Here is a 26,982-nt window from a genome sequence, read left to right as displayed (position 1 = left end):
ATTCTCATGTTAAACTACATTTTATTTCACAGTAAACTGATTTCTTAATATGGTCAAGATTGAGTTTCTTTTCTTTCTGCACAGATGACTATTTTTGCTCTTCTGTTTAAATTTTGGCCAAAATTTTGTAAGTTTCGAAGCAATTTGACTAATGATGAAATTCTGCTTGCCCTGGAGAGAAAAAAGATGCAACAGAAGGAAGGCAGAACAGCAGAGGTAAGGTTTATGTATTTACAGGTGACAGCTGATGAACTACATAAAAACTCGTTCATGAGCAAACACAGGAATTAAAATATCCTTTTTCTAGCGTGATCCAAAGCTACCAAAATCTTTTTGTTAGAATTCAAGCCTTACATGTTATCAAGTTCTAGGGCGATTAGTTCTCAATCCTGTCAATGCTTATACATATGTTTAACTTGAAGCAGATGAGTCAATGGAATACTTCGTTCATTAAGCAGAGGAGAAAATGTATTTTAGTCATCTTTGTGCCAAGAGAAGAGTGAAAAAGAGGTCTAAATTAAAAAAAAAAAAAATCTGTGTATGATCCCTGTGTACAATGGGTAGCTGCAGACCTGTTTGCACTTTCAGTAAGTGCTGTCCTGTTTTAGAATTAACAGTCCTGGATCAATACTGAAGGCAAAACCAAACCAAACCACATTTTATTTCTGTTTGACAGAAGGGGCATTTGAGAAGTCGTCACATTATTTTAAAAAATATTTATGTGTTAATTGCTTTGTATAGTTTTTGTCTTTTCTGAATAGTTCTCAGCATTGACAGTGAAATTGTCAGACTGTTCACGAGTTTCCAGACAGTTTCAGTGCATTAACAGAACCGTGACCTCTACAGCAGAATGCTTGCTTGTAAAGTTGTTTTACTTGGAATTTTATTATTAAAATATAATGGATTTTTTCCTATTAATTATAGGCTTTGCAAAAGTTTATTTTTTATTATATGTAATTGTTTGGCCAGCTTTGAGGAGAGAACATTCCTTAAAGGGCAGGGAAATTATTTGACTTGCAAAGTACCACAGGTCGTCCTAAATACCTTTACATATTTTAAATACCATGTACATATGTGGTGAGATATTACTGATGATGAGAACCTCATGAGTGCCCGTACAGATAAAGACAGATATATATGCCCATAAGAACATGTACACATTGTTATCCTCTTTTAGACACGTGAAAATGAGGACCAGTGAAGCATTACTCAATGACCAATGTCAAGTGAAGTCTAAAATCCAAGAACTCATGTTCCTTTCTCCAAAGCACGCTGCCTCCATACAGATATGTCTGGCAAGGCCATTGGCAATACTTATAGTACAAGAATGCAATATTTCAAAGTAATGCATTTTGTGTTTTCACAGACTTATTTTTTCCATCTGTTTGTTGCCTGTCTATAAGATTTCTGATTAAGATCAAGGAAGTAAAGAGTAAATCTTGGCCAGGAGGGCAAAACCCTAGCTTTTATGGAGAACAAATGGGAAAGGTGAATTACCCTTCTAAACTGGGAAATAGGATAAGAAATTTTAGAAAGTGACAGGCAGAGAATGCAGCCCAGTAAAAGGTTTTCAGACCATTCTTCTCACAAAAAAAATTACCAATAAACCATTTGGCTTTTAAAATCTTGAAATACTAAGTGAAAAAGATAAGTTTTTGAATGCTTTCCCCTCTCTATTATCATTTAAAGAATTTGCCATTCCCTGTTCTCCTGTCTGTAATTTCTGTCCCAACAGTGACAACAAAATTGTTGGAATGATTCAGTGTCCCTGAAGGATACTGATAAGGTCCATCCAGCATAAGCAATAGCAGGTTCACTTGGCAGCTTGTAGGTGATGATTTCTTGGCATTTAAAATAATGTCTATGCTGCTCTGCCCCACCAGGCTCGTGCTGAAGGAGATGAAAGCTCTGGCAACAGTTAGAAACAATACTTTTTTTCTTATATATATATTCCACCCCAAATCAGTTGGTTTGGGTTTATGTCAAATGGGACAATCAGTTCTCGGGGGAGGAATTTTATTTTCTCCCTTATCACAAATTTGTCCCTGGGGTGCTCAGTCTACCTGGGCTTCCCTGACTTGCTGAACTGACTGGATATGAGTTGGAATTATGTAGTACAATGGAAAAAATGGGCAGACAAGGAGGCTTTCACTGTACAATGGTGTGTGACTTGGTATTATTTGACAATTCCAATATTTTTTGTGTGCACCTATTTGTTATTTATGGGGCATATCCTATCAAAGGCTTTCTGGCAAGGGTCTCAGCGCAGGGGAGGAGTGGCTGGCAGTGAAGGTTGCCATGCAAGCACTGTACAGTGCAGAGACCTGTTTTAAGTTTAGTGTCTGGAAGGCAGGGATGGGTAGGTACAGGGTGAAGTAAGGTCAAACATTCAGCATAGTGGGACTGCTTCAGTACTGAGCTGAAATTGTTTTAAAAGCTGTTCCCTTAGGAGAGCACTGTTTGCTTTTCAGTTTTCACATATATGCCCTTAGTGTGGCACTGCTATTTGGGCTCATCTTTGGCCTATCTGTGGCTCTGTTCCTTCATTAACTGCTAGATACACATGCCACCTACTTTAAAAAATAGCATTAGTCAATTTCTGCAGACTGCCTTGATGCCAGTACTTGTAATATGTTGTATATGCAATTGTGTTTTAACTCCAAAACAGATTTTGGATTTCTTGTTTTCGAATGTACAAAATTAACTTACATTGTAAATCTGTTTTGCCTCTCATGCCCTTAGCACAGAAAGGTAAAACCATAACCATTAATTGTCCTTTTCCATGTTTCCCTCAGCTTTCTTTAAGCTTTTTAGCAATAAGCTTATTTGTTAGTAAGGGGTGCAGTATCATGGGATATGACATTGACATAACATTATCCAATTTATTATGAGAAAGCATTATTAAAGACCTCATTTGATTCATCAGTCTCATTGAGAAAGCTAGCAAACTTAAACTGTATTATATTAGTGTACACACTATTTCTGTATGTGCTTTGGCATCCCCGTTCCATCAACTGAGAGTGCCACAGAAGTTAGTCAGCCTTCTGGAGAGAAGATAAACACCAAACTGCCTGGGCAGTTCTACACTTGACAGTCACCATTCTAGATGACGTGTCCATATGACAGCAGGGAATATGAAGATGAAAAAGGCACCTTGGTAGCAAGGAAGTAGGATATTCTGACCCTTTTCCTATCTTTCAGGGGCTTTCTCAGTGACTTTGAGGAATCATTAGACTTCTCTTTTTTTCCACAATTTCTCATTTGCAACGTGGGAGGGTTATACTACTTGCCTAATGTGAATGTTGTGGGGTTAATGATGTGAGGTTAAATATGAACATTGATTAATGTTCAGAAGACTTTTGGGATCATCAGAGAGAATGTGCAAAGGTGCAGCCATAGAAAAACACTAGAACAACATAAAAATAACAAATAGTTAATCATCAGAGCACATAACCAAAGGTTACAATGCCTTGTCCTTCAGTGTAGAAGTTTTAAATGGTATTGCCTGTTTTCCTAATATGTGTACTGCAGTTCATTCACAGATACTGGACCAAGCTGGAATTGATCATGAGAAATCCTATGTTCTACATTTATACCTGAAGCCAAATTAGAGGATCACAATGGCCTCTTTGTCTTTAAAACAAGTTCTGCTTTAGACCTGCCCTCCCACTTAGCTATATTTTGGAGTAGGTATTGAATCTGAAAGTAAGATAGTCAGCAGGAGTGTAGGGGTCATAAAACTTCAATAAGGACAAAGAAATGCTTTAAGAAAGGACTATCTTCTAGTAGGTTTTCTTATGCTCAACACAATGAATTATGAAACTGCTTATTAAGAAACTTTACTGCATATGATACTATTGCATTTCTAATAACAATTTTTGCTTCCTTGGGCTTTGCTTTTTACTTTAGCTCAGTACTGTCGTTTACATCTAATTATGCATCCTTCCTATTGGCAGAGTAAAGAAATGAGGACAAGACTCACCAGTCTGTCAAGCAGTGCTTTGGTAGATGAGACTGGTGTGAAGAGTGGACCAGCACCATTTTCAGATGGATGGCAGGTGAGTAACAAACATCTTGCTACACGTATCATCATTCAAGAGACATAAATAGAACTTTAGAGAGCTGTATCTTCTGATATTTCTTTATTATGCCCAACATGATAAATTATGAAAGTGGAAATTACAAAACATTACTACATATGACAGTATCTCATTTCTAATGTTAATTTTTCTTCCTTGGGCTTTGGTTTTTACTTTAGCTCTGTAACTATTGTTTACATCTAATTATGCATTCTTACTATTGGCAGGGTAAAAAAACAGGGACAAAACTCACCAGTCTGTCATGCAGGGCTCTGGCAGATGAGATTGGTGTGGAGAGAGGACCAGCATCATTTTCAGAAGGATATGGGTGGCAGGTGAATAACAAACATGTTGCTGTCATCATTCAAGAGACATAATTAGATCTTGCAAGAATGGGAAAGTAGAGTCTGATTTTGAATACTATTGTCATATGGTCCTTAAATAACTTTTAATTATTCTACAATTACCTTCACTTTTAAGATTTAGGTTCTGAATAATATTAATATCTAATGACATATTAAGCCACGCAGATGCTTAGATTTAAAATGAATCTTTATTTAAAGATAAATTGAAGAAAAGAAAGTTCAGTTCTAGAATAATAAGTTTTTAATTACTTGTGAAATTCATGTCCTGAAAGAGTTTAGTTTAGGCTTGAGTCTTGCTCTGCTCTTAGGTAAAAAAAAAATGAAGCAGAACTCATATAGAAAATCTAAGTATTTTAATAAAAAATCTGACAGAAAATAGCTCGAGTACTTCTTTCAGAAAAACTTTCATGATGCATCAAATCTGTAGTGAAGAGACAACAGCTGATTGGAGAAACAGGAAGAATTGATATGCCACCCCAGGCATATCAAGGCATCATTCATAGCTGAGCTGACACTGCCATAACATAAAGGGGAATCTGTGCAACCACATAATCACAGCTACTCCATGCAATGCAAGAGCAAATCACACTCAGGCCACTGCTTACACTGACCACACAGTCTTATCTCTTAAATGGACCTTTTAAACTTTCCTCATACTTATTTAAAAAAGAAAAGTGAGTTGGGTGAGCCAGTATATCCATATCATATGCCTACGGCCTCAAGAGGCAGGTAATTGCAGAAGGTGCAATAATCTTTTATAGAGCAGTTTCTGCTCCAAGCCCCTTTCTGCTAAAGGAAGATGCCAGAAGCTGTTCTTGCTGAGTCATGAAATGACAAATTGGCCCCAACTTTTTCAGGCTTTACCAAAAATAAAGGCTAAATAAAGGTACAGTTCTCATACTGATTTGGGAAAGTGACCTAAAATTTACGTGGAACTTAAACTGAGGTTGTTTCAACATAAAGAGCAACAACTGTTCCTCAGAAAAGGAAAGGAAAGGATGACATCTCCGGTTGATCTGCCTCCAGTGGTCGTAGCATTCTGCTGAAGAAGGTGGGCAGGAAGAACTCTGATGCTAGTGAGACCTTCAATAACTTCACAAAGGACACACTAGCACGATGTGGCAGGGAGATAAAATCAAGTCCTTAATAACACAAAAGGTTGAAATTTTGGAAGGAGAAAAGTCTGCTGTATTTAGGTTTTGAAGATGAAAGGAGGGAGAATAGGACTTGGACCAGGGATGGAGAATAAACAAATGTAAACATCATATCTGTCAAACTTGCTTAAATTGCATTTCACGTTATTTTGAGATTGCTTATTTGCAGCAATATTATTTCCCCGTTATTCCAGTATTGTCAGGACAATACTTCTTTTCTTAATAATTGTGATTATTCAATAACAGAGGTACAATATAAACAAGTTATTTGTCTCGCTGTTGAAATGGACAAGGAGCTACCAGTGACATGGTCAGGAGGCTGATAGTTTTTAATGGTTCTTGCAGGCTTCCTGGTCCTATTCCAAATACATAGAAGCCTTGGAGCAGGAGAAAATACTTCTTAAAATGCAAGAAGACCTGGAGAAAAGCTCATCATCATTCCTTACAGGTTGTTAACCAAGCACTGTAGTTTAGGAGGACAAGGTTATAGCTTAAGTGAAATTTGAACTTTGTTTGCTCTCGTTTGGATCTGCATACATCTGCATACTGCCCCCTCTGTTATGCTGTCCACAGTAGAGCTGCTCTCTGCACTATACTTGTGGCTGTTAAATTTGCTACAAAAGCAAGAGTGAAAGTTGCAGCGTATCAGCACTATCTTTACTGTACAGGTTCTACTACAGAGAGGAATATGGTCATTTCTTCATTCTGCCCAGAGGCATGGCAATCATATTTGGTTCACATACATATTTCACTTCCCCGGCTTCTTGTGCTTCATCAACTTACACGCAACAAGAGATATGATGCCTTTTCTCACCAGTCTGTCAGTACGCTTTTGGGGGACGCAAGAGGCGTTGCTTCATCCTTGTGTCAGCTTGGTATACCCCCTTAGGTCTTCATTAAATAATTCCATTTAACAGTAGGGCTAGCAATAGCGCTATGTGATATAAAAAACGTTCAGTTTCCTCTAATTTAATTTTCTTTCCATACACAGGTTCTTCATCTACATCCTTCCTGAAGCCTCAAAACTCCAAAAAATCCACTGATTCTCCAAAGAGTAATGTGATTTTGAAGAAACGCTCAAACCGTCTCAAGAAACAGAAGGTGAGCACCAGACTGCCAGCAAGTGTGCTTTGAAATCTGGATTCTTAAAAGCTAGTTTTCTTGGTTAGTGCTGATGCTCGTTAGTAGCAAGTTATAGTTATCCTGCTCCAAATCACGTTTAACTGAAGTTGTACAGCCCCAATATGAAAGCAAGATTATTTTTCACTCCAGCCATGGTTAGTGGAGCTAATGTTGACCAGATGCAATGATTTTTCAAAATGGTGGTCTCTGAAATGCAGTTATCTAAGCTTTCCAGTTAAAATATTTTAATTAGGAGCACAAGATGATAACAGGAAGCTCAGACCCCATGGAGTTACTGGCAAGGGCCTGAAAGATCTCGCAACTAGTGAGTGAGTGAGCAGCTGGGTGGGAGACCAGCTGCTCGTGAGGGCCAACCCAACCACATCTTGTTTCTCTCTTTTTGATGCACTTATTGAAGAACTGTTCTGACTATTGCAACTGGCTGCAACACAGCAATGACATTCTGTTATCTTTTGCAGGCACATTAAAATCTCTCTGAGGAAGGGAATGCAGAAACATCTAATGGAGGTGGGCAGGAGACACAAAAATATTGTACATGCAAGGTTTGTCCTTACATTTCCAGAGCAAAGATGACAACTTGGAATATTATTGAGCCATGGAACTATTGTCAAGGGTAGAAAATAAACATCACCTACTGTATTCCATATCAATATGATTGTGATACTGACTCTTGTATTACCCAATTGTTTAACAGCACACCTTGAGGCTCAAATCAGAGTAAGATTCCACTGAAGTACGCATGGCACAATCAACTATGTGGTCTTAATCCTAAAGATCTTATAATCAAACCCACTTCTTCAGTGCCTGATCTAATGAATAACTATAACACTGCATTGAACGGACAGCCCTGAAACAGCGTCTTAGCACACTATGCTCTCAGTACTGCAATTCATGCAACTTCTGTTCATCATGGATAACTCATGAGGTGTCTGAGCTATCATAAAATCAAACCCTGTTGTACTTTGCTCCCATTCCAGTCAGATGCCTGATCCAAGGTGCACCTTCTGCCTCTTTTCTGAGTTTTGACCCACAAGAAAGGCTTAAAATCCACCAGGACACACATGCGATTACGAACTTCACAATTTCAAGAGTTTTAAAAATAACTGGGGCAGAGTTGATGTGGGGACTAGGGCCAAAGCATTAATTGGGGAGTTGAAAGGGGATAGGGGCAGAACTAACTGCTAAGCAGGGGACAGGATGATGTCTCTCTCCACAATTTTCAGACCACTTTAAACACCAGTCCCCAGCCGCAAAGTTGTTGGCTTCATTCTTCTTTACACGTGTGTAACGCATGTAACAGAAAGGCAGATCAGCAAGCTCCAGCTTGCTGAGGTCCTGAGGACTTGCTCTGAGTTAGGGGTGAGATTGTCTTCCACTACACCTCCCAACCTGGAGACAAGGACAAGGAGAATGAACCATGCAGCTCTGTCTCAGTTGTTAGTAGTAAACGTTCTTCACTTGGGAGATCTTAGATCATACTGCTAAGGACCATTCACGAATGCTTGCCTCCTGAGTGTAGAGTGGCAGCTAAGAACAATTTGTGACACAATGTCCAAGTATTGTATGGGATTTCCATCATGAGCTGCTTCAAACAGGCTGGCAATGAAGAAAGACACTTATTTTTCTGGATATAGCTGCCCTGCTCCTATATCCTCACAGAAGGAGCAAGGGAAATTAATGGTTCCATTCTTACTTTCCCCACACTTTAGAGACAGTTTGCTTCATTATTACCTTCATTCCTTCTGCATTTGGGTTGTTTGCTTGTGTGACATTAGCTGAGTAGAAGCCACAAGGGAGTAAAAGGTAAAATTCTTGTCTCAGTTTTCCATGGTTTCCCATATTTCACACCGTAAACTTCTAATGCTCAGTACATCTGAGGAGGATGGAATGTAGGATCTTGTAGTGAGCAGAGCATGTGGTACTGTACAGCCTACCACTCATTAATGTGAAAGGCAAAGAAGAATCATGAAATGCCATAAATGCAGTGATGTATGTCTATCTAAAAAACACATGAAAGGCCACATTCTGCTGCTGTGGTCAGTCCAGCGTACACAACCAAATGCTGGAGCACAGCAGTCAGATTCTGTTTTGTTGTATTCCTGCCTTCATGGCAATTTGAGACAGTTAAATGACATGTAGACAATGCTCATGCTAGTAGCTTTGACTTGAATCGTACTTGGATTACTTTTAAAATGATAAACATTATCCAGATATTTGTCAGAGATGATAAAGCTCCTTGTGAATATGTTCCAGCCTTGCCAAAATTGTTAATGAAGATTTACCAGCCGCTATGCAAAACCTACTGTCCAAGATAGTTACTATGATTAATGCCATACATGTATATCAAACTTAAAAACAAGTGAAAATGTACTTCACGTACTTCAGTGAGTGAGTAGAATTTTGGTGGGCAGACTGAGTGGATAGGCTAGGTCTATCCACCCAAATTTGTGCAAACTGATGATACCCTTCAACCAAGTTTGCAGTTATGCGTCTATGTCAACTGAAATACATATGCATATACATGCACATGCACAATCACTTATAGGCCATATCTTTAGTATGCAACTGAGGAGGATCACGTGTATTAGTAATGCTAGAAATGCATGTCATATTGTTCTGCATATTTTATGTGTTAATTTTAAAGACATTTTCCTACATAGAAGATGGGGAGGGGCTCTTTTTTTCAGGGAGTGCAGGGATAGGACAAGGGGTAACGTTTTTAAGCTGAAAGAGGGGAGATTTGGAGTAGGTACTCGGAAGAAATTTTTTACTGTGAGAGTGGTGAGGCTCTGGCACAGGTTGCCCAAAGAAGCTGTGGCTGCCCCATCCCTGGCAGTATTCAAGGCCAAGTTGGATGAGGCTTTGAGAAACTCAATCCAGTGGAAGGTGTCCCTGTCCATGGCAAAGGGTTTGGAACCGAATGATCTTTAAGGTCCCTTCCAACTCATACCATTCTATCGTACTGTGAAATGTTAAGCAATTGGACAGGGAATATATTAAAGACAGGGGCCCTTTCATTTCTGGGTTACTGAATATAATCTGATGCAATGGCAGACACCCCATAACTGCTATTTTGTTACATATCTGAAATAGAATAGTGGTTTTAGTCTTGTCCCAATGGACCAAGTTAATGGCTCTTCCAGTTCCAGATGAGAGCCTGAGAAATGAACAGGTACAGAGACTGACCAAATGCTATTGTGCTGAATGATGACTCTATCACTTCAGAAATCTTGCACTGCTCTTGCCTATTTATCTTGTTCTTGAGATCTATTCTCTTAGGTTGCTGATCTACTGCCTCTGTGAGCTCAGCAGCTTTTAAGGGCTAGAAAAGTTTTACTCAACAACCCTAGCACCTCTCTCCTTAGATAACTAGAAGTTTATTCCTTGTTTATTTTAACTATGTATGCATTGGGACTTTCAGAACTCTACAGCAGATCAACGGTTCTCTGTGGAGTTTGCTGCTACAGACAATAAAAACAATTCTGTTTTCAGAAACCTGCAAACCTAGAAACTCTTCTAGATGGATTTATGCTTTAGTGGCATTCAAAATACACAATCTAATCATATTCATTCAAACTTACTTTCATTGTTTACTTCCAAGTAATGCAACATATTGGAACTATTTTGGAATTTTTTAAAGCCATCATTTGGATTCATAAATATTTAAACTTAGATGCTATTACTGTGTATTTCACTTTTCTCTCATCAGACATGGCATGTTTATTAAAACATTTTATAATCTTTGATGGTGCAGTCCTGAAGTTTCTCCTTCAAAAACTTTTCATATCAACACAAGCTGTGACTATGCACCTCGGGAAGGAGCTTTATATGTTTTGCTTTGACTTCTTTCCTACTTCTGCATGACACAACGTATTGGACTATAAGATGAATTGCCAGAAATATGTAGTGCTGGATTATGTTATCAAGGTGCACAGTTGCAATAGTTACAAGGGGTTGTGGTGGTCACAAGGCTATTGAAATGCAAATGCTTTCTCATTTGTGTCTATAATGCTCCTCTGCCATTGCCTCTGGGCTCCTCATTATCTCTTCTTAGCGGCTGTTTCTTGAAGTACTGTTAATGAGGAGTGGTCTTAGACTCTGGGCTGTGGATTCACTTGTTGGTTTCAAGGTGTGGAAATCTAGTATTAATCACCAGGCATTGAGACCAGCAGGGAAGAGGTGCTTTGCAGACATGGACACAGCAGTAGATCAGATGCAGCAGCCCCAGTTTCTGTTATTGGTTCTGTTTTTATACAGTACCAGGCGGCCAAGGCCAGATGCACTTGTCCCACACCTTCTACAGCTTTTACACGAGAAGCATCACTTTGCAAATGTGTTTGACTTTAAAAAAAAAGGAAACCTTATTCATTAAGTCTATAGATAAAACTATCAATGAACTGGGTATTTTCCTAAATGTGGGACCTTCAGTGCCTTGCTTTTGAGAACACTGCAAAATGGTGGGTGTCCCTTCACCGCTCCTTTTGGCTTTTACCCCTATACTGTATTACACACTTGGGGATATTTTCTATCCTCTACCTCTCGCAGGCTTGTGAAATGGCCAGTCTCAGCCCCACCCGACACTATTGCTCTAGTCAAAACTATTGACTTTAGCTTGTGTGAGTGTAAAAATGATTGGAAAGAGACCCAATGTTTCAAAGTTCTGTCCCAAACTTGGAAAAGAAAATCCTTACATTATTTATGTTTCTAATGTTAAATGCTGGGCCAAACTGATCCCTGTGTAGCTATATGTGGTCAATGGAGCTGCGGTAATCCAGCTTAAGTTTGACTTGTTTAAACATTACATTCAACTGATGATTTTTTTTACTGTCTTTTACAGAAATGGTTTTAGTCAGTCATTGTGAATCATGTTTGAATACAGCTATGCTGGGGTTAACTGTTATTTTTTTGTAAGCTTATGGAGCATTGCTGTTTTCAATACGTTCAGTAGTTCCTGTAAAAATGTTAGGGAAAGACAAGTTTGAACAAAAATTTTAGATCTGGATCTGTACTCACAATTCAAACCTACCTCTAATGGCCTGATTTGGAGCATTCCCAGGATTTCAGAGTTATAATTGACATCTGTGTTTCTAACTCCTTCATGCATGATTGTTTGAATGTGCACTTTTGGAACAGGTCCATGTCTAATAGGCTAAATTGTAGTTCCCAAATCAGAAGCCACATGGTATCGCTATGTAGGTTTTTTTCTTTTAATTTCTCCTCTTATTACGTAGCCTTCAAATAGGATTCTGTCAGTCCAGCACACTGGATTAACACAAAACACCAAAGCCTACACTTTCTACCTACCTGCTAATGAACTCACACATTTTTGACTTCTAGCAGTGATTTAGTAAAGCATTCGCACAGTAGCCACGATGGATACTATGCCAAGTAGTCATTTATCAAAGTGCTGGAACATATCGGAATTATGCAGGACCCACTAAGCAAGGACTGCCGAGGTATAGTTGAGATTCTCTTATTTTTAATATTCATTGAGCTGACCTAATTTATATGTCAAGCACAGGCTGCATTTACTTGGATTTTACTCTATTTCTCCACTAATTAACATATTTTAGTTTCATGGTAACATATGTGGAAGTGTTGACAACAGTATTGCTTATTCCACATGTTAATTACGTGTTTGTTCAGAGTATGCTGGTGAACTGTGTGCATGTCTCATGTTAAGTTTTCATTTCATGTCAAAGGAAAAGTGGAAACGTAGTAAGAGGGCTGTGCTTTTAATTTTAGATATTTTTTTTCTTCTAAAACAATCTTGTACATGACTCCTCTGTACCATATGCGTTTGAAAATCTTTTGTTGGCAAGTAGTTTAAAAAGAAAGTAATACTCGCTTCTCAGAAAAGGATTTTTGAACAAAGCAAAGCAATTGTGTTGTTAATGAGAAAGTTAAACGAAACAAATGACAAGGCAAGCAAGAAAAAAACACAGCATCACACTCGAGGAATGCACAGGCACTCAGTAGCTTATGCAATATTCCCCATCTGTCAAAGTCAGTAAATACAGAGATTTCATTGGAAATATTCATTATAATAGGCCGCGGTGCTTATGGCTGGGCAAATGCAATCAACAAGCTTTTAGCATTCTTAGTAGTTTTCACCTGCAGGCAACTAAATGAGTTTCATGCCAGCAGCGAGACCCAGCTGATCAGTATTGGTACAAACCCAATTCTTCACAAAGAAGCCCAGCCTCTGATTGGTTTGAATACAACTCATTCCAGAAAAAGGTATTTTGGTAATCGTCTGTTGCGTCTCTAGAACAACTTACACCTTTACAGTTTTGTATGTGTATACGTGCGTGCAGGCAGGTATCCATGTTTATACAATCTACACTTCATGGGTTTGTGTGTGCTTGTGTGCATATGCATATACAGACACACTATACATACATATGCATAAAATCACCTTGTTTGGCAAACATTACTGTTATAATCACACACGGCTTAGATTTGGTGTATATCATCTTTTTCCTAATACACTACTCCAACCGTTTTCATCCGCGGTTTTTTTTTTTTTCCAAAAATGAAGGTCCTTATGTTTCGTTGAAGTGTTTGGGTTTGTAGTCACTTGCATTTGAGAGGTCAGAGCCATGACACTTGCTTTGTTGATGAATATGGCTCTTTGCAGAGGTCTGTACGGCTGCTGCAAAGAGAAAATAAATGTGCTTTTGAGGCATTTTTCTTCCTCAAGAAAAGAATTAACTTTCCCTGTTTTTCCTCCCAAATGAGAAAGTAATTAACAGCACGTGTTGGGCTATTCACTAAAGGCTACGATAAGTGATTTGCTGTTTTCAAACTGATGAACTGAATGCTTGATCTAAAAAAGTAGAGTATGTATGATCACCTTAATCTTCCAGTTTATGACTTTACAGTTCAAACACCATCTTAACTCCTGGCTGCCTGATCCTGAAATTTGCTGTGTGTAATGAAACTTGTTCTCTTAATTCATGACTTGTGGCAGTAGCAGGCCTTAAGAAAGCTGTCCAGAGGACAAAACCAGTAATCTTTTATTTACTTTTTTTGAGTGAAACACCAGGACAGCATGGCATTGTCACTGCAGCTCCGCACAAAAGTATATTAAAACAGCCCAAAGCAAAACAAAATCAAAACATAGAAATACATAAGCTTAGTTTGCCTTGCCAAGGTAATGCATTGCTAATCACAGATTTGTATTCCGAGACAACAATTAAGGATTGGAAAGAAACTGCCCAGAGAGCTTTTGGAATCCTTCTTGTCATCAGAGGGGTTCTAAAAACAGATAAGATACGCACATCTGCCAGGAACGACTATGTATTTTGAGACCTGTATTGGGGCAGGGGAGTGAGTAGATGAACTCGGGGGACTTATTTTCTCTGAATCCATATTCAGGTTTCTCTGAACGCAAAAGCTTAGCCTCTGCTAAGGAATCTTACGATAGTCAAGGGCCATGACACTTCATTTGCTCTGCACCCGAAACTCCCGCTGAAGCCAATTATTAAATCTAATTTAACAAAGACCACAGCTTCTTTGGCTGTGCAATTGTTGGTAACCATCAACAAACTGATTCATCTACAATGGGGCCAAATGTTACAAAATCTGTTTCTGAGTTCTTGTTTGTACCCCCATCATAAGATTACACCAAAATTAAAGCATGCAGTACTTGAACTAACTTCAAAGGCTGAGCTTGCACTTCTAGCTAGTTCAGCCTTTTTATTGGTTCATGTTTTCCATTTGGCTTCAACATCCTGTTCCTTACTGATGCCCTTCTAGAGTTTCATTTACAAATACTACATCCCTGGTTAGCAAGCCATGCTAATTAATACTGCGGTGGAGGCCATGGATTATAGTAATCTCATGCCTCCTGCTTGGAAAAACACTGCAATTTAACTGAGGTTGCTTATGCTGTTATCTATTGCCAGTTTCGTTAATCATGAAGCTCAATGCAGTAGAAACCTGAGAGCCACAATTTCCTAATTAGATTATTTCATGCAAAAGAGTAAAGTTTAAAACAAGCTGGTTTAGGTATACCTATTTTTAGAAGTTTATACAAGTAACAAGTCTGTTAAAAAAGCACGAACAGATGATTTGACTACTTTCTGGAAGCCTCACACTTCTGACTGTGCCTCACCTTTCAAACCTGGGACCACAAACCGATGTCAATATTAGTTCCACTGGGGATATTGTAGTCACAGACTCCCTGACTGCTGCGACTTCAAGTGTTGCCAAAGTTATGATTGCAAAGAAAATCTATTATATTTGCAGTACCACAAATATCAAATAAAAGCTATGGAGCCTTTACACAACATAGCAATCCTAAACTGATAGCTCGTTCCCACACCAGAATAAACAAAAGCAAAGGCATTTTTTAGGGAGAGAGGATATCTTTTATTAGACCAGGTGATGTAATTGGAAACAACAGACAAGCTTTCAGGCTCACAATGTGTTCACCGGGTCATAAAGAGGTCAAGAAACACATAATTGTTGGGTTACTTGTTGTTTTATTTTTGGTTCTGTGTTCATCAATTCTCGTTTCATAAATGGACAACAGTTTGTTGACCTGCCTGCAGTATGATGATATAAGTCACAACATATCTGAAAGGGAACGCCCTTCCTTCTAGTCTGTCATTTCAGACCTGGAAAGAAGAATTTGCCAACGTCTCCTAACACTCACCATGTCATCACCTCAACATGAACTGAAACAGACTAAAATGAGAGGTTTAGAAACCTATGAGAAAAGGTTTAAAATCTTGCCATAGGAAATAATTGCAGAAGTGGCACTTCACACATGACCTGGGCCTGTCTTCTTTTTGTCAGAACAAGGTCCATATTGTACTGGGTCAATAAAGGGCATGCATGTCTCTCGGTTAAATCCCATAGCTACATTTTTAGGTGTCACCCCCCACCCTGGGTGCAGCGCCTGAGCAAGGCTCTTCTCCTCTCTACTCAGCTCACTCCTCCGAGAGGTGCACTCTGCGCTGAGCTGCCCAGAGCAAGTCTGTTACACCTAACTAAGGAAGGGGCCAAATATAGTGCCGTGTGGAGACAGGGCCAAATCTTCTGTCTGAAGGAGGCTTTCCTACTCTGGAGCTGAACGCAGCCTGGGAATGCTTGTGGTCTGCATCTGATGAGCTGTTGTTTGCGGAGGTGGAACTGTAGAGACTGAATTACATGTAACAATTCCATGTTGAGCAGTTAAACTGGAGATCGGTGTAGTGGTTTGTAAAGTTGGTTTAACTCCATAGGTTCCTGTCTAGAAAAACAAGGATGAGGAATGAAAAAAAATTTCCAAGAGGAAGGCACCTCTCTGCAAAGAAGGAGAAGTGAAGAAATAGTATGAAAACCATGTCTCTGATGGCTTTATTTCCATTGCAGACAGGCCACATAACATTTAAAAACACAAATGACAAAAGAATCCTGGCATCATTTTAATGGATTTGAGCAAGGAACAGGGTCTGGAAGGAGGCATTTTGGTGGTTATGGGTTTTTTTTCTAAGAAATCAGATGATAATGTAGAACATTTCTGGCAATGAATGATGACTCAGAGAAGTCTAAGTCAAAACTTTTAGGTAAGAATGACAGATATATCGTGTATTACTCAGTTAAAAATGCAGTTTATCTAAACAAGATTGCTGAAATAAGCAGTACGTCTTTTTCAGACAGGCCCTCTGCACCTGGAGGACTTCAGAACAACAATAATTAATAAAGAACCATGCTCCAGTTCAGGGAAAAAAAGAATTACCAAATGAATGTTAATGTCTGAGCTGTGGAACCTGATGCATTTTCCAGTTCTTTGGCCCGAATGCAAACACCAGCCATGTCTTGACACGGGAAATAGCTTGGGAAATAGCTGATACTTTATTTTTAACAATATAGCTCATAATGGTACCAAACACAGGATCATTCACATAAGTATATCATTATTTGATGTGTACAAAACTACAGAAATCCACCTCTTTACAAGTGGAACAAAACATAAGAAATTGCTTTTTTTGAGATTTTTCTATTTCAGAAGCATGCATAAAATCAACAAAGGCTTGTGAAATCCCCATCTGCTTTATTTGTTCTGATTTGAACTTCAGCTTTTTCTTTTTTTCTCCTTTGTTTATAATGCCCTTTTGGAAGTACAAAAATATTTTTCTTCCCCCTACTAATTTTGACTTTTTCCATTTAGGAATCATTGATTCACTCTCATTTTTTGTACAGCTGCCACTCCAATTTTGTTAAACAACTTCTTGTACCACAATATCTTTGTTTGTTGCACAGCACCATTGACTGATGTCAACAAAGCCCTGGTAAGAGAGTATTTGATGACTTAATTTCTGGCACAGAAACGAGAGGAGGAGCACAAATGCATGCATTTTCGTATGTGGCACATGGCACTGTTAACTTTTTTTTCCTTTTGTGATAGAGAAGTAGATGTTACAATAAACTGCTTAGGAATGCAGCTGGGTCAGGGGATTGCTGATGTCCCATGTGATCTTTTTCCAGTAGACTTTTGGTTTTAATTTGATCCAGGTTATGATTATCTAAAGATTTTTTTGTGGCATATGCAAAATCACTGGATTGTCACAGTCCTGTTCCTAGTCGGCTCAAGTCCACACCACAGAAAGTACAGTCCTAAGTATCACAGTTGGCACTCTTAGTGGAAAAGACAAGGATTCACTGCCTAAATTTCCTCTGAGTGAAGTCAGAGGTAAATTTTATTTTAAATGTCAATGGAGCATAAGCAAGAAATTATTTAGTATTAATGCCTTCCTCCTCAAAAGATGATTTCTTTCAAGGACACCATGAAGAAGTGTCCATTGTTGTTTGCACTATAGTATTTCAGAGAGAAAAAGAGGACTGCAAACTTTAGGTTGGTAACTGTGGAATCTTTTGAGGAAATGGTCCTAGTATTCATGTTCAAAAGACAACTGGACCAGGTGCCACAAACCTCAGGGGCTGGGATGACTGGGAAGGAAATGACTGCTGTTTTCTGTGTGCTGTATGCCTCAGCGCCTCAGGTTTATTTGCTTTAATGTACATGGGTGCACAGTGTCAACTTGGGTCCAGAACCACATTCAGTCTTGTAATCCACTCAGAAACCGGAGTGGTAGGAAGCAACAATCTGCACTGGCTTAATGGTTATCTCTGCCCTCCTTCCACAGCTCTTCCTCCAATTTTCCTTAACCTTTTTTATCCCTTATTCGCACAGTCCCGAACTGCCCTTTATACAGAACAATAAGGAGTTGGCTGTATATTCCACAGTAATGACGTCAAAGAATAATAATAATAATTAGCACTTCATTTACCATCTTAACTATAACACAAAGATTCCTAGCCAGCAGTATCTCAGGCACATGGGGAAACTGGTCACATAGAAAAGAATTTAATGACCTAGCCAGCCATGAAGTAAGCTATTGAAAACAGCAATCAAGATTTTGTTATTTGCAGACCATCCACCAAAATATTCTGCCCTACCAAGACTGGCGTCTACAGGAAAATTCCTCATATATAATTTATAATGATAACAGCCAGGAAAACTGCTGTACTGTTATTCCAATTAATTCTGTGTTCTGTTTTTCTGACATTGTGTAATAAAAGGGCAAGTTGTGTGGAGCTTTTAAGACTCTAGAAAATGCTCCCTGACATCTTCTTTCCCGGTCTTACCGAATGACTGCATGAGCTCACTTCAGGACCAACATCGACCTTGTGGGCCCGAGTGTTGCTTTAGACCCCCACAATCCAGTTATAGCTATATCTTGTCATTCTTTCTGCATGAGATCATTAACATTCGGCTCTCTGTGTTAATCCATACAGAAAAACTCTTGGACAGACATCCTTCATTTTGGTCTCAGCTATTGTAACAAACTTTTCAGCTTGCAGAACGCTGTCCAAATTGCATCTCTTCAGACTGCTGTTACAGAGACCATTCTCCCAGCTTGTAGCCACCGCTATATGATTTCTCTCTGCAATTTTCTGCTGGTGCTTTCCTCTTCTTTAATCCCATCAAAAGAAAAGCAACTTCTCTTTAGTTTTAAGGGCCCGTCTCTTCCGTCATTTAATGTCAAGACCTGATGGCTTTGGCAAGGGAGCGCATGGCTTGACTGAATACCTTGCTGCACAGGAGGGGCTTCAGTTTTTTCAAGGCAGGAATTTATAGCATTTAGTGTAAATCCCACAGAGATTCCCCAGGAATAAAACCAAGGACAATACCATATGCAGGTGGCTATTAGGTGGAAACATATGCACCTCATTTCCAAGAAAGGTACAAAAACATGCCGAGGGACAGCTAGAAATGATTACAAATCTCTGTATTAGTTTCTAGACTCAGACAGTCATTCTCAGCACACTCTGTAACCATTATTATGTCATGTACTCTGGTGTTCAGGCCGTTTGGGTTTGATGGCTGCCCTGGAGGTCTGGAAAACTGACTGATGCATGTGGGAAGGGAGCTGGGTGCTGGTTTGTTGGGGAATTGGTGTGGTAGCGAGTGCACAGCGGTGTGAGAGCTCTGGACTGCTGTGAGCACTTCAGCTGCTGCGAGGGCTGTACAAAAATATATTTTTTCCCCCTACTAATTTTGACTTTTTCCATTTAGGAATCATTGATTCTCTCTCAGTTTTTTGTACATCTGCCACTCCAATTTTGTTCAACAACTTCTTGTGCCACAATACCACAAGAAAGATGTTGAGGCTCTGGAGTGTATCCAAATTAAAGCAACAAAGCTGGTGAAGGGGCTGGAGAGTAAGTCTTACAAGAAGCGGCTGAGGGAGCTGGGATTGTTTAGCCTTGAGGAGGCTGAGGGGAGACCTTATTGCTCTCTACAACCACCTGAAAGGAAGTTGTGGAGAGGAGGGTGCTGGTCTCTTCTCCCAAGTGACAGGGTACAGGACAAGGGGAAATGGCCTCAAGCTCTAACAGGGGAGGCTCAGGCTTGACATCAGGAAAAAATTTTTCACAGAAAGGGTCATTGGGCACTGGAACAGGCTGCCCAGGGAGGTGGTTGAGTCACCTTCCCTGGAGGAGTTTAAAAGACGGGTGGATGAGGTGCTGAGGGGGCATGGTTTAGATTGATAGGAATGGTCGGACTAGATGATCCAGTGGGTCCTTTCCAACCTAGTGATTCTGTGAATAGCTTCGTTTGTGGCACAGCACCACTGACTGAAGTGAACAAAGCCCTGCTGCAAGGGCTGGGGCTCCTGGAAGGGCTGTATGAAAACATATTTTCCCCCCCCACTAATTTTGACTTTTTCCATTTAGGAATCATCGATTCGCTCTCATTTTCTGTACAGCTGCCACCCCAACCCTGTCCTACACCTTGCGCCCCAGCCCCCCAGTCGCACCCCCCACACGGCCCAAGCGCCGCGGCGCGAACTCCCGGCGTGCCCTGCGGCCCCGCCCCTTCCCGCCCCGCCTTCCCGCCGCTCGCGCGCCCGGCGCGGTTTGTCCCTCGCCGACCGCCGTAGGCGCCCGCGCGCAGGCGCGTGGCAGCGCCTCAGAGCAGCGGGCGGCAAGGACGCAGCGGGGCCGTGCCGAGGTGAGGCCGCGCCGCCCCCCACCCCCGCTCACCCTGCCGCCCCCACGCCCCGCAGCCCCCGCTACCCTCCCTCCTTTCCTTCCTCCCTCTCTCCCTCCGCTCCGCCGCGGGCCGGGGCCGCCCGTGACCTCTGCGCCTCCCGGCCGGGGCGCCGTGTCGCAGCGCCTGGGGTGGGAGCGGGTTGATAGCATCTTTCCAAATAGGAAAAAAACCCCAACGTAATCGTAGGTTGTTTTGGGTTGGAAGGGACCTTAAAGATCATCCAGTTCTCCTGCCGTGGGCAGGGACACCTCCTACCAGGCTGCTCAAGGCCCCATCCAACCTGGCCTTGAGCAGCTCCAGGGATAGGGCAGCCACAGCTTCCCTGGGCAACCTGTGCCAGGGCCTCGCCACCCTTATCGTGAAGGATTTTTTTCGTAATGTCTAGTCTGAATCTCTCCCTCTCTAATTTATAGCCATTGCCCCATGTCCTGTCACTACATGTCCTTGTAGAATGTCCCTTCCCGTTTTTTCCTGTACGCCCCCTTCAGGTACTGCAAAGCCGCCATTAGGTCTCCCGGGAGCCTTCTCTTCTCCAGGCTGAACAACCCCAGCTCTCTCAGCCTGTCAGTGCAATAGCGTTTGTAGTTACTTTAGACAAACCGCAGACTAGATCAAGACACGAGTGCTTTTACTTGGAAATGAATAAAATGTTCTCAATGTCCTGAATTGATCACATCGATGTTCTGAGGTGAACACTGGGCCAGCAGGCCTAGAATGGTGGATCCTGCAGGGAGGGAAGGAATTAGCATCAACAGCAAAGGCCATTACATGAGTACTGGATGTAAAGAGTACAAAAACTGACTGAGATTCCTGTCATAAACAGGTTGTTCTTGAGTGTTGTCCCTTAAATGCTCTCGTTGAGAAATCAAATAGAGAAAGAGCGTTGTTGCTTATGTTGTGGTTATGATTGCACAACACAAAAAGCACTATAGTGTAGAGTTATAGAAAATTATTGAAACTGAGCTGCTTGTCTCACAGTTTTTATTTTTTCTTTCTTTATTTTTAGGGAATCTAATCACCATGTCGTCTGCACTGTTGCCTAAGCCGCAAATGCGGCGCCTGTTGGCCAGGCGGATGAAATTTCACCTTTTTGGGGCATTTTTTGTATCTCTGGGATGTGCGGCATTATACAAGGTGAGATACGCAGTCATTCAATTATAAACTGGACTCACTGGAGTGTCTTGAGAATTCATAATATTTTTCCGTTGAGCTTTGGTTGAGCTGTTCATCAGAAAGCTTTAGTGATGTATTTTTGTAAGCAAGTTTCCAGTACATAAATAAATCTTGCTAATCTTCATTTGTAGAAATAATATGAATAACCTGATGCTTTAAGCCTTGTGATCAAGATCACGAAATTCATAGCAACTTAACCTTGAATCTTCTGGTCCTAGACTATTCAATCTTTCGCATACTTCATGGGCGTTAACTCTAGATAGGTCTGTTTCTTTCTGCCACAGTATCCAAGACTTGGGAGAGTTGATCAAGTGTTACTTTATCTCTAGACTGATTTCAGAAAACTTGCTTATGAGCAATTTGGAAAATCCCATCCTTCACACTGAATATACCTGTGTGGGGAAGACTAGTATGGTCCTTTGATCCTTCGTTTTGAAGCAGCAGGTGGAAATGGAGCATTACATCTCCAGAAGAACCCATTTACAGACTTGCTGCTTGTTTTGCATGGTCTGTAAGAGCCTTCTGACAAAGCTAATAGTGGTAGTTGTTCTTGAACGCCTTACTAATTCTCAGGTCTCATATACAAAGAGCAATGCAGTTTGAATTACTGTGGAAGAACTGGATCTTAGTTTTCCCCTTGAGTGCGTTTATGTACTGTTCGAGTACTCGGGAAGCCATTGATAAAAGTGATTAGAAATTAAGTTAATTTCAGGTTGTTTATCACAAAAATATCACAGTTGACTTAAACTTCTCAGAGACAGACAAACGTGTTGAAAACAATAAGCTTGTACAGTTAAAGCTCAACATCTGTTAACAGGTAGGCAAGCTTCTTTGACTTAGCCTATAATTCTTTTAAACAGTCTGTGGTTTTATACCTCATGGGGCAGTCCTGCATGATCACACTACTAAGGCAGCAGACAATATTTAGAATAAGTAACATGGATGTCAGTAGTGATCTACTTTGTTACCCATTAAATACTGTTGGACGAACCCACCTTGGACTTCCCTTCATATTTTGGGGAGCTTTCTGAGCATGTCCCGGTGCTTCATGTGAATAAGTATCCAAGGAGTCAAGATCGCATCTTCTTATGTTGGTGAGGTGTAAGATTGGCTTGGCAGCCAATTAAAATAAAATTTTACCAGGCTTCTGGAATTGAACTGCAGTGTAGCTGAAATGTAATACATTGTTTTAGAATATTGTTTGGTCTGCAGTTACAATTTTATAGCAGGTCATGACATGCTTCACATATCAAACTATTAGCAGGGAGGACATTGGACACTTGAGTGAATGTCCACATAGGTGAGTGTTTCTGGATCTTAGAAGAGTTATGTCCTATCATGTAATGGACTTTGCTTTTAAGGTTTCACGTCAGACATCTGTTTTCCTGATCAGTGGTCAGGTGGCCTGAAGTGTGGATTTGGACAACAACAAAGTAATATTTCAGTAATTTGAGCAAAAGGCTTTTTAGACTGATATCCACTGATACAAGTCATAGCAATAGTAGAAAAACCGTTTGCAAAACTTTGCAAACTTTAATTTTCTGTCTGTTACTTTCCAGTTTTTAGTTGCTGAGCCCAGAAAACGAGCTTATGCAGAGTTCTATAAAAACTATGATCCCATGAAGGACTTCGAAGCCATGAGGGCAGCTGGTGTGTTTGAGTCTGCACCACCCAAATGATGGTAACGAATTTACAGGTAATAAGCTACTCTGCCTTAGAGCCGGAGTAAGTAGACTGTTTCAATGAAACGCTGTGCTTCTTTTTGGAGGTTCTTCCATTTCGATCAAGTAGAAAGGTGCTTCCAATGGGAAAGGATATATATTGCACTGGAGAGAACTCTGTGTAATAAAACCATGAAGAAATACCACAGCTGGGGAGTGGGGAGTAAGGGCAGAGTAGGAAGGTCCTGAATACCTTTTGGGTAATACGTTTAACTTGCATGAGATAGGAGACTTGCAAAGTGTGATGCCAGGCCTTTCTCTCCTCACACAGCCACATTCAGAACAGCTCTGTTTTTGCTTAGAGAGGAGACAAAGGTTTCGTATAAGGCTCTAAGACTTGACTGATACCAGTGTTATATTGATGTTGTCACATTTTGAGCTGCTTTGCTTAGGGCTGCCTGTAACTACTGCTTATGTATGTGTGGTGGTATGATGCATGAGAAAATGGGGAGGCTGTTTCATTCTCATAGCATGCATCTTAATGTAAGAAAGCGACAGCTTCCACACATCCTTTTGTCTTTTAAAGTTGGCGAGAGGGGGGAAGATAACTGTATTTCCCCTAATGACTACTTAAATGTGAAATAGTTTTATATACGAATCGCAGTGGCTCACAGCTCCATGTACTAATATTCAGGTGGTTGCCGTACTGCATTAAACTTGAGTAGAACTTTGTTCACGATGCTGTTTTCCAAGCACTTAACATTGCCTTTTATTTGAAGACTACCAAACTTCGTTCTTCCTAACTTTTTCTCATAGTACCGGAGTGAAAGAAGTCTTTACTTCAGCCTTGTTGTAGTTATTAATAAGCACACTCACTAAACTGCACAGGCTCATGATGTGACAACTCAATAAAGAATTCCTCCCCCTTCTTGATCCAGATTTCTTACATTCAGTTCTCTGCTTCTCTTAAAATGACTTCAAACTAATCTGGAATGATAGCTTTTTCATTCCTTTGGAATGTTTTCATATTGTGATCATTATGTGATAATCTGCGGCTCTAATTATCCTGGCCAGCTGGATTTTCTCAGCCTGTTTGCTTAAAGCAGCAAGATGGAATAAAACATTTGTACTTAACACTATTAATACTAAATTCTGTTGGGAGACAATCTACAACTATCTGGTTTCTGCATAATACAATTGCATCAAATAAAGCAGAGCCCCAGCTCTTCTAACAAATGTCAAAATTAAAAAAAAAAGGTGGCAATTACTTTGTAGGGTTTTTTTGTGATAGGGGAAACTTCTGTTTTTTAGCTATAACTGCCAGAAATATAAGTAATAAAATAATAAATTTACATGGTTTTAATCCTGGTGATTCTGCCTCTGCTTCAGGCCTATGGCTGATACATGGGTACTTTAGACAGTAGAATTGCATTCTTTAGTCAGGTGGCCTTCATCAGAGTATTCTGAAAGGCCATCTGGTGGTAAAACCATTTGAAGCAAACACTGTCAACAAGGATGCATATTGAATATTTAATTGGAATCACAAGCAAGACTTTTTTTTAGTGCGAATAGATCTCCCCTCTTGGCTCATGTTCCCAATTGCAGCTTAAAAAAAAAGTTGCACATTGTGTGCACCTGTTAAAATTAAATGTTTCCTAAATGTTTCTTCCATTCCTTAACTACACCAGCTCAAAAGAAAATGTGAAAGACAAATTCTTCTATGTGATTTTTTGTGAATTGCTCATGCTCCTTTTTCCTTCACCTCTTTATATAAGAACTGATACTTTTCACTCCTTCATAGTAGAAAAAAGCAGTGGGTTTTTGTGCCTGCACATGAAGTAGAAGGGGAAAACAATTCCAATGTTTCAGATATTCTGAAAAGACTAAAAAGGACAAGTCCACAAAACAGATGGAAGATATTTTCATTTGCCTCAGTAGCTTAAATCTCAGCAGTGGAAGTTGGATGGAGGTTGAATTTGATGCTTTTTTGGTACAGTTTCCTAAAGGGTTCAGTGGTCATGCGTGCTCTACATCTCCCATTTTACTGGAATTTGTTCTGTATGTGGCAGTAAATGCAGCGGTTTGACCTCATGTAATACTCCCTCTGGAATCAATACTTAGCCCCAAAATTGACGAAAGGGTAGAGTAGGCAGGGAGGAGAATTCATGAGCTGAGGCGTTAGCTTGGGACTCTCAACCAAGTTTGTTCCTGCTGGTCATGTAGGTGACTTGGTACTTAAGTGTGAATTTACACTGTTTTGTCTGCTTGCACGGACTTTGTGTGGTGATACTGATAGTGAAAACCAAGTGCAAGTACAAATTCCTGGGGTATCCTAACGCTACAGGGTGCTCAGTGATAGAATAAAGGGGCAAGCTAAGAGTTCAGTGCTAACCACTTGCATGACTTGTCGTGGAGCACAGCTGGCCTTGGATTGTATTCAATAAAATGTGGAGGAGAAACAATTTGACTTTGGTTTTCTTCCTTTCTTGGTAGGTTGCCTACACCACTTGCTTCCTCTCTGGCTCCTATCTGAAAGCTGCATTCCTTTCTCTTTCAGGCCCTTAGCAAGATTGATTCAGTTATCAGTGCAGCGTGTACAGTGAATCTGATGTGCTGTGCAGTATTGTTTCAGCTCTTGATTTGTTCCATGTTTCACTTCTGCTTGCCACATGAAGGGTGTGTGAATTCTAAACCATCAGGAAATAACAGGGGGAATTCCTGTAGACTAAACCACCACATAAACATTTTGCTCTATTGCTTTGCATTTGTAAATACTAATACGTTTACTTAGAGCACCATGTTTGTCCAACATAACTTTTTTTTTTTATCTTGCAGATTCCCTTCAGTCCAAGGAGACTTGATGACCGAACCTTATTTGTTCACTGAATTGTAAAGCGTCGGGCGCTTCAGTGCGTGGCACGCTCCAGTGTAACTCAGTAAATAAAATACATGTGTCAGTTGCACCTTGTTGTCTTCATTAATGACGAGATGCTTTAATGCTTACATGCTGGGAAGAGTAGGAATATGCAAGAGAATAGTTGGTACAGGATGGGAGAGGCTGGATTTCTGTAAGAGTCTGTGTTACCTCTGGCTTCACAAGGTGAAATGACCTTGAGATGAAAGAATTTGGAGAGGAATTCTGTTAGTATACTGGCCAACCTGCCTGTCTTTTTCTGCTGTCAGCACTGTTTTGCCTTCCGTACAGCAACAAATGGTTTACATCAAGACTTAGAAACTGCTGATGCCCACTTATGCAGGAGTCTTGGTTTTGGCTGGGATGGAGCATGTTACTTTAAGTGGAAAATCACTGACCTGCAGGTATGTTTGCATGTATTTGATGTACAAGAGGAAAGGGAGTAAAAGCAGGCAAAGTGTTTACTTTAGGATACTTTGCATGCTGCTCTAGACACACATGATCTCCTCAGTATCTGGAAGTAGATGGCTAAGCAGAGTTTTGATCTCTACTGTGTTCTGTGTAGTCCAAGATTTGATGCTTTGTCTTCTGCCACGGTATCCATCATTTGGCGTGTGCTTTGTGCACTGGCTGTTGCTGAGGTTGAAGATGGTCCTAGGGCTGTAGCTCTTGATTGCTGAGTGTGGGTTGTAGGGGAGGAGTCAAAGCCGATTGTGTGAAAGGAGGGAAGGCTTTGCGTGAAGAAACATGACAAATCAAGCTATCTTGTATTTGAAGGTCTTCAGTTCAAATCCTGTTAGGAGTGACTCATTTTAAATGGATCATTAACTGCTTAATAGGTATCAGTGAGCAACGTGTAAATTAATGAAAGCACACAGGTGATGAACACAATGCAGCTTAGTTACAGAGCAACATGGGATTTTCTTTAGACTTCCCATACA

General features: G+C 40.3%; 2 protein-coding genes across 2 annotated transcripts in view; both read left to right on the top strand.

The window, feature by feature from the left end:
• RGS22 (regulator of G protein signaling 22) overlaps nt 1–7,334 on the top strand; it is a 62,507-nt gene extending 55,173 nt beyond the window's left edge. Inside the window, exons 23-27 of the mRNA XM_069854425.1 lie at nt 85–216; nt 3,957–4,058; nt 5,944–6,046; nt 6,590–6,699; nt 7,200–7,334. Coding sequence (XP_069710526.1) covers nt 85–216; nt 3,957–4,058; nt 5,944–6,046; nt 6,590–6,699; nt 7,200–7,208 — 456 coding nt within the window. The 3' untranslated portion in view covers nt 7,209–7,334. The remainder of the gene's footprint in view (nt 1–84; nt 217–3,956; nt 4,059–5,943; nt 6,047–6,589; nt 6,700–7,199) is intronic.
• Nucleotides 7,335–20,126: 12,792 nt separating this feature from the next.
• Nucleotides 20,127–26,090, top strand: COX6C (cytochrome c oxidase subunit 6C). Its single transcript, XM_069854424.1, has 4 exons — nt 20,127–20,251; nt 21,300–21,427; nt 23,026–23,162; nt 25,963–26,090. The coding sequence occupies exons 2-3, from the start codon at nt 21,314–21,316 to the stop codon at nt 23,143–23,145; spliced, it is 234 nt and encodes a 77-aa protein (XP_069710525.1). The 5' UTR covers nt 20,127–20,251; nt 21,300–21,313; the 3' UTR covers nt 23,146–23,162; nt 25,963–26,090.
• Nucleotides 26,091–26,982: the final 892 nt, after the last annotated feature.

The sequence above is a fragment of the Phaenicophaeus curvirostris genome, chromosome 3 (genome assembly GCF_032191515.1).
Source record: "Phaenicophaeus curvirostris isolate KB17595 chromosome 3, BPBGC_Pcur_1.0, whole genome shotgun sequence".
NCBI classification, from domain to species: domain Eukaryota; kingdom Metazoa; phylum Chordata; class Aves; order Cuculiformes; family Cuculidae; genus Phaenicophaeus; species Phaenicophaeus curvirostris.
This window is presented reverse-complemented; position numbering and strand designations above follow the sequence as displayed.